This window comes from Bison bison, unplaced genomic scaffold, assembly GCF_000754665.1.
Source record: "Bison bison bison isolate TAMUID 2011002044 unplaced genomic scaffold, Bison_UMD1.0 scf7180017864371, whole genome shotgun sequence".
Classification (NCBI taxonomy): Eukaryota; Metazoa; Chordata; class Mammalia; order Artiodactyla; family Bovidae; genus Bison; species Bison bison.
The window spans coordinates 1046111-1054528 of record NW_011494943.1 but is presented as its reverse complement, the minus strand read 5'-3'; the positions used below and the strand labels follow the sequence as shown (position 1 = coordinate 1054528).

The 8418-nt window shown below is 45.9% G+C and overlaps 1 protein-coding gene across 1 annotated transcript in view; it reads right to left on the bottom strand.

Moving 5' to 3' along the window:
- Window positions 1-8418, bottom strand: part of CEP112 (centrosomal protein 112kDa) — a 318653-nt gene that overhangs the window by 107356 nt on the left and 202879 nt on the right. The window contains 1 exon segment of the mRNA XM_010856057.1: window positions 677-907. Coding sequence (XP_010854359.1) covers window positions 677-907 — 231 coding nt within the window.

Genomic DNA, 8418 nt, shown 5'->3' with positions numbered 1-8418 from the left:
ATGGCCACCCGCGACCCCACTGGGTGCACGAAGGCCCCGTGGCCGGCTGTGTCCCTGAGGCTCGGACGCTCCCCTGCCTCTCAGCAGAGGGGACTGAGGCTGAGTGTCCGTCGGCTCCAGCGTGCCGCAATGCAGCCGCCCCGGACGACCCGCTCAGCGCGCGCCCTCTGCCCCTCGCCGCCCCGACACGTCTGAGCCGGAAGCAAACCCTGAGCCCCGCTGCGGACACCCGGGCCCCAAGGGGACGGGGCCGGTCACCGCCCTCCGTGCCCCTGGCCACCCCAGCACGGTCACCTCCCGCCCGCATGCCTGCAGTGGTTGAACTGGTCTCCCTGCGTCCAGCTCTGCCCTCAGCGGAAGTGAACCCCCGGCCTCCGCTGCTCACAGGGGACAAAGCCCAGCCCTTTCGAGGGCCTCCACTCAACGCCAGAGCCCACATACTCCTGCCCAGAGTGATGCTCCACGCGTCTTTCGTCACTCGGCAGGGGGTGTTCCATCTGTCCCTCCCCGGGAGACAGGGGTGTTAGGGAAGCCTGAGACCTGCAGACCGCGCACCTGCAAGGCTTATAAACTGGGGGCCGGCTCCAGGCCACGGCCCGAGAGGTGAGCCGGGAAGGCAAGGCGGCGGCCTGGGCCTCGTGCACGCCGGCCCGCTTCCCACCGCCCAGCCGCCTACCTTCTCCAGCGTCAGCTCCGTCTCGGCCGCGTGGGTCTTCTTCAGCTCAAGCCTCATCTTCTCCGACTAGGCCTTCAGCTTGCTCACCGCGGCCTCGTGGTCCCGCGCGGCCCTCTGCTTCTCCTCCTCCCGGAGCAGCCCCAGCTCCACCAGCTGCTGCTTCCGCTGCGAGTTCACGCTGACCAGCTCCTCTCTCAGCTTGTGCACCTGCGCCTCCATGTCCGCAATCACCTTGTTAGGGAAACGGGCAGAGGATGTGACGGGAGTGCGTGGAAGGACACGCGCCGCGAGGCTGACAGACGCGCCCCGCCGCCCCGCTCCGCCGCCCTCCTGCTCCGGCCCTGCCAGCCCCTTCAGGCTCAGACATAGACGCCACCGAAAATGTTTTACCCCGGACAACGCGTTTAGTTTTGTTTCAAATACCTTTGCAAATGGAATATTACTTGGTTCTTCTGCAACTTGCTTCTTCAAGTATTTGGCATTATGTTTCTGAGATTCCTCAGTACTTGCTACTCAATTTTTGTTTTTATTTCATTGATTTCTGCTCTTATTTTTGTTATGTCCTGCATTCTACATTCTTGGAATCTTTTTTTATTCTTCTAACTTTTTATCTTGGATATTTCACTCATTTATTTTTATCCTTCCTTCTTTCTTGATTTATAAACTTAGACTATGAATACTGCTCTACTGTTGCGTAAGTTTAATCTCTTAGATACACGGTATTTTCGTTATCATTCAATTCAAAGCATTTTTAACTTCCATTTTTATTTTTTCTTTGACTTATGACCTGTTTGGAAGTATGTCTCTTAATTCCCAAACACGTGGGCATGCTAACTTCCCAGGGATGTCACAACAAAGTACAAAAAGCTGGGTGGCTTTAGACGTGTTTACTCTCTCACAGTTCTAGAGGCTACAGAATTATCAGGCTGGACTTATTACTTTAACGTCTCTGTTCCATTCTCTCTCCACTCATTATGAACTCACACAGATGTAAATTAGATCTTCCTATTCTTTCATTTCATGAATTTCTCATATTTTCCATCTCTTTTCCTCTCACCTACATTCTAGGCATTTTCTGCATGTAATTAGATCTCAAATCCATACAGATTCTGAATTTCAGTTGTTTTATTTTGGGGAGTTTATTCTTACACAAATATGGCGATTTTTAAATGTCTTTAACCGCTTTAGTAAATATTTTCCAGTCCTTTAAAGTCTTTCCCTCTACAGCATATACTGAGCATGGCCGTCTGTCTGCGGCTGGTAATTCCAGCATCTCAACTGTTTGCAGCTCCCACGCTGTTGTTCAGAATTTTTAAGACCCTGGGGTCACTGTATTTTGTTTTTGTCACACTACGTGTTACTCTTTTCAAATGCAGGCTCGTGTCTGATGGGATTGGAAGTGGTTCTCCAGCCACCATCTGACCCTGACAGACCCTGGAGATGTCAGCAGGTCTGGATGACTTTAGAGCAAGTTTTCAGCCTCGTATCCCAGGGCACACTGATGTGACAGTTCGGGCATCAGATGTTCCTGAGCTTATAGGCGTGGATTTTCAGGAGCACCTCACTCAACACTAAGGTTGTTTCTAGTTTACTGGTTTCTTTTTTTTTTTAAATTGAAATACAGTTGCTTTAAGGGCTTCCCTGATGATTCAGTGGGTAAAGAATCTGCCTGCAATACAGGAGACGCAGGAGACCTGAGTTCGATCCCTGGGTCAGGAGGATCCCCTGGAGAAGGAAATGGCAACCCACTCCAGTATTCTTGCTTGGAAAACCCATGGAGGAGCCCAGTGGGCTACAGTCCAAAGGGTCACAAAGACGGTTGCTTTATACTGTTGTGTCAGTTTCTGCTGTGCAGCAAAGTGAATATGTACATATATTGTTGTTTAGTCGCTAAGTCGTGTCCAACTCTTTGCAACTCCATGGACTATAGCCTGTAAGGCTCCTTTGTCCATGGATTTCCCAGGCAAGAATGCTGGAGTGGGTTGCCATTTCCTCCTCCAGGGGATCTTCCCGACCCAAGGATTGAGCCTGCATCTCCTGCATTAGCAGGCGGATTCTTTACCACTGAGCCGCTGGGGAGGCCCTATATATACAGCCCCTCTTCTTCAGATTTCTTCCCAGCTAGGGCACCACGAGCACCGAGTAGGGCCCCCAGTGCTGCACAGCAGTTTCTCGTCAGTCACCTGTTGAATACACAGCAGTGTGCACGTGTCGAGGCCCGTCTCCCGGCTCACCCCTCCCTGCTTCTTCCCCGCTTGGTGACGGTTCTCTGGCTTCTAACTCGTCTGCGCCTGGTGGCCCTTCCGTGTCCCAGCTCAAGGCCCAGTGGCAGCCTAGATCATCACCTTAAGCAAAGCCTGGACTTTGTTTTACTCCTGTGCCCAATACAAGTCCCCAAACTGAAGTTCAAGTTCACTCGGTCCTCAAGGCGAGAGATGCCTTCAGCACTCCGCTCACACTTCTGGGTTTCTGTTTTCATTTAAATGTTGACATCTGCGCATCCTAACTAACTCAACCGTTTGTGAATACACACACACACACAAATGTGCTTTAAAAAACTGCATCTGGCCTTTCAAGTTGTTTTCACAGGGAAAGCAGCGCAAGGACCCTGGTGTGCCCAGCCAGCAGGTGGTCAGCTGGTTCAGGCTGAGGGCACCTGGTGCCACTGTCACTGTCTGTGCATTAGCTGAGAATGCAGCGTTTTCTGAAGCCCAGTGGCAGCTGTTTAAGGCACCGCATGCTTCAACAGGCGCCACATAACCCAACCATCCCCTGACCGGACACACCTTCCAGGGCTGGGCGTCATCATTCTGTATATTTTTATCAGTTGACTAGGCACGTAATGGTAACTTAGAGGAAGGTGTTTTAAATTGCTGGCAACACTGATAATGCACTGGCTTCAATCCAATGGTGATTTTTCAAATAGAAAAACTATGCTGAAAAATGTATCAACTAATTATGGAAGAAATAGACATTAACTGAAAGAACTCAATGCTGAAGGTGTCCCTCAGGTATTTAATATTTCAGTCATTAGCATGTGCTGATAACTAGAGTGAGGAAACTGACAAGCTCAATCTGGAATAGATGTGTTCATTTTTCTTTAATATTATAAATAGTAAGCTATAAAACTTCACCTATGTGACTGACATAAAAGAGCAGAATTATTTTAAAAATTCAAAAATTACTAAAGGCTGTGTCTCTAAGAGACAAACCATAAGGACAACTTTTAGTTAACCTGACTCTTAAATAACAGTTCAAAAACGTACAGACCAGAAAACATGGAAGCGACCCCAGTGTCCACTGATACATAAATGGGTAAGCGCAGTGAAGTGCGGTTCATACACACAATGGGATATTATTCAGCCTTGGAGAGGAAGGAAAGCCTGCAATACGCTACAACACATATGAATCTTGAGGACATGATACTAAGTGAAATAAGCCAGAAGACAAAGGCTGTGTGATTCTCCTTATGTGAGGTACTTAGAAGAGTCAAAACCACACAGATAGAGAGTATATGGGGATTGTCAGGGCCCGTGGGTGAAGAAAGGAGAGTTGTTGTTTTAATGGAGACAGTTTCAGTTTTACAAGATGAAAAGAGTTATGTGATAGGTGGTGATGATGGTCGCATGCAAGGTGAATGTATTTAATATCACTGGCCTGCACACCTAAAAATGGTTAAGATGGCAAATTTTATATTATGTGTATTTTACCATGATAAAAAATTAATTACAAAATCCTTCCAACAACACAGACCTGTTTCCTCAGATAGCTAATGGCTCTTGAAACCACACTGAATCTGAAAGGTTCTAGCAAAAGAAGTGGCAGGCTTATTATCATCTCATAAATGATTATGGATTCTCAGGACTATCATCCCAAGTAAACATTTTAAATGCTCTTTGTGAAAAAAAATACATTAATATTTAAATTGAGGACATGTCCGTAGTTAAGAAGCAATCATTTTGATTATTTTCAAAGTTGAAGAAGTATTCTACAAGCACTTTTGGAATAACAACACATTAACAACTTCTTGATACATGAAGTCACTCTTGTACATTTCATAGAGTTTATGGGCAATCATCACCACAGGCTGAGGTGTTAATCTATAACTATACATAAGTCAGTATTTATTAAGACTTATGGTGTAGAAGCCACTGTGACAAGAGACTTCCAGAAAAGCATTTTCCCTAAAAGACTTTAGACTACACTACATAAGCTACACATACGTGTACATGAACACACACACACACATAACACACATACACCACACACACACCACACATAACACACACACACACAACACACACACAACAAACACACATGACACACATACAACACACACACACCACACACACCACACACATACACCACACACACACAACACACACCACACACACACAACACACACACACACACAACACACATACACCACACACACCACACATAACACACACAAACACACACACCACACACACACACACAACACACATACACCACACACACACATAACACACATACACCACACACACAACACATATAATACACACACAAACGCACACAATACACATACACACATATAATAGACACATAACACACACACACACATAACACACATACACCACACACACCACACATACCACACACAAACACACACACACATACCACACACACACAACACACACCACACACACACCACACACACACATAACACACACAACACACATACCACACACACACAACACACACACATAACACATATAATACACACACATAACGCACACAATACACATACACACATAACACATATAATAGACACATAACACACACACCACACATAACACACACACAACATACATACACCACACATAATACACATAACCCACACACATAACACACAAACAACACACAGATACACACATAACACAGATAATACACACACCACACACACCACACACACACACCACACACACACAACACATACACACATAATACACATAACACACACAACACACATATAACACACACAAAACACACATACACCACACACAACACACACACACCACACACACACACATACCATAAGAGCCATAAGAGAAGACAAAGGGCCAGAAGAGGTCAGAGAGGGAGCGGTTATTTGAGCTCAGAAGAATTCTGGAAAACTGAATAAAACCTAAGCATCTGAGACGGACCTTAAGAGAAAGGACAGTAGCATCTGGAGACAGAGGTAGATATAGGATGTTTCAGGCAGAAATAATGAACCACAGGAAGAAGAGAAACAGCATTAAAAAGGAAGAGAGGAGACTCAGAAAAGAGGAATTTGGTGCAGTTATTGAAGGATTTCCAAGCTTAATGTCTCCAGGTTTCCCACAAATTAAGATAAACCAAAAACAAGCTCCTAATAAAAAAAAAAAATCACCAAGTCCCCCGGCATCCCCAAACCACCACTGGTTAGTCAACAGAAACAGATTTCCATGAGCAAGCATTCAGATATCAGAAAAAGAATATAAACGTGTATTAACTGTTTATAGAAACAAAGGGTAGAGTTACAAAATGAGTAAACCTGAAGAGATTAAACAAAAATGACCAGATTGGACAAAGAACCAAACACAATTGCCAAAACTAAAATTCTGTGTAAAAGATAGAATGTGTGAGTTAAGGCGGCATAAACATAGCATAAGTGAGAGTGGTGACCCAGGAGGAAATCTTAACAAAAGGCCCGTGGCACAGCACGAGACTAGAGCCGAGCAGGGAGAGCAGAGGACACTCGGCAAGGGACATCCCAGAAGCAGCAAGCACACGAAGCCCAGCTTTTGTTTCCTCATGCCACGCCCCAGTGAAAGGAGCCAGTGGTCCTGGGACAGGTGGCAGGACATCCCAGAGCAAATCCGGGGACAGCCTGGTGCACTGGGAGCGGGGCAGTCACACTGACAGAGGCAGATATAAGGGCTGGCCAGTGGGAGAGCCCCCAGCGCCGGGGCTGGACCACCCGAGAAATCCGTGCTGGGCCCCACCGTGTGGACCCACATGGGTACAAATGATTCCATTGATAAATGACAGGAAAGAGATCAACGTTTCTTGCAGAAGAATTCCACATTACCATAGAGGCACACTCCACAAATACCTAACAGACACTCCTCAAAACTGTCAAGATCATCAGAAATAAGGAAAATCTGACAAACTATTCCAGCAAAGAGGAGACTAGGGAGACATGACAACTAAAATTAATGTGACATTCTGGATGCAATCTTGGAACAGAGAAACACATTAGGTAAACATTAAGGAAACCTTAGGAAGGTGTGGATTTCTGTTAATGATGATGAATTAATATTGGTCGTATCTTTATGCCTTTTCAAACTGTTCATGAGGTTCTCAAGGCAAGAATGCTGAAGTGGTTTGCCATTCCCTTTTCCAGTGGACCACGTTTTCTCAGAACTCTCTACCATGACCCATCCGTTTTGGGTGGCCCTATATGGTGTGGCTCATAGTTTCAATGAGTTAGACAAGGCTATGATCCATGTTATCAGCTTGGTTAGTTTTCTGTGATTGTGGTTTTCATTCTTTGCCCTCTGTGGGAGGAACTGGCTATGGAGAAAACTGAGTCTTGTTCTGGTGGGCAAGGCCATGCTCAGTTTCAGTTCAGTTGCTCAGTCGTGTCTGACTCTTTTTGACCCCATGAACCGCAGCACGCCAGGCCTCCCTGTCCATCAACAACTCCCAGAGTTCACTCAAACTCATGTTCATCAAGTCAGTGATGCCATCTAGCCATCTCATCCTCTGTCGTCCCCTTCTCCTCCTGCCCCCAATCCCTCCCAGCATCAGGGTCTTTTCAAATGAGTCAGCTCTTCGCATCAGGTGGCCAAAGTCTTAGGGTTTCAGCTTCAATATCAGTCCTTCTAATGAACATCCAGGACTGATTTCCTTTAGGATGGACTGGTTGGATCTCCTTGCAGTCCAAGGGACTCTCAAGAGTCTTTCCAACACCACAGTTCAAAAGCATCAATTCTTCACTGCTCAGCTTTCTTTATAGTCCAACTCTCACATCAGTACATGACTACTGGAAAAACCATAGCCTTGACGAGATGGACTTTGTTGGCAAAGTAATGTCTCTGCTTTTAATATGCTGTCTAGGTTGGTCATAACTTTCCTTCCAAGGAGTAAGAATCTTTTAATTTCATGGCTGCAATCACCATCTGCAGTGATTCTGGAGCCCCCAAATATAAAGTCAGCCACTGTTTCCCCATCTATTTGCCATGAAGTGATGGGACCAGACAGGAAGCAACAGTGAGAACTGGACGTGCAACAACAGACTGGTTCCAAATCAGGAAAGGAGTCCATCAAGGCTGTATACTGTCACCCTGCTTATTTAACTTCTATGCAGAGTACGTCATGAGAAACGCTGGGGTGAAGAAGCACAAGCTGGAATCAAGATTGCCGGGAGAAATATCAATAACCTCAGATATGCAGATGACACCACCCTCATGGCAGAAAGTGAAGAGGAACTAAAAAGCTTCTTAATGAAAGTGAAAGAGGAGAGTGAAAAAGTTGGCTTAAAGCTCAACATTCAGAAAATGAAGATCATGGCATCTGGTCCCATCACTTCATGGGAAATAGATGGGGAAACAGTGGAAACAGTGTCAGACTTTATTTTTGGGGGCTCCAAACTCACTGCAGATGGTGACTGCAGTCATGAAATTAAAAGACGCTTACTGCTTGGAAGGAAAGTTATGACCAACCCAGATAGCATA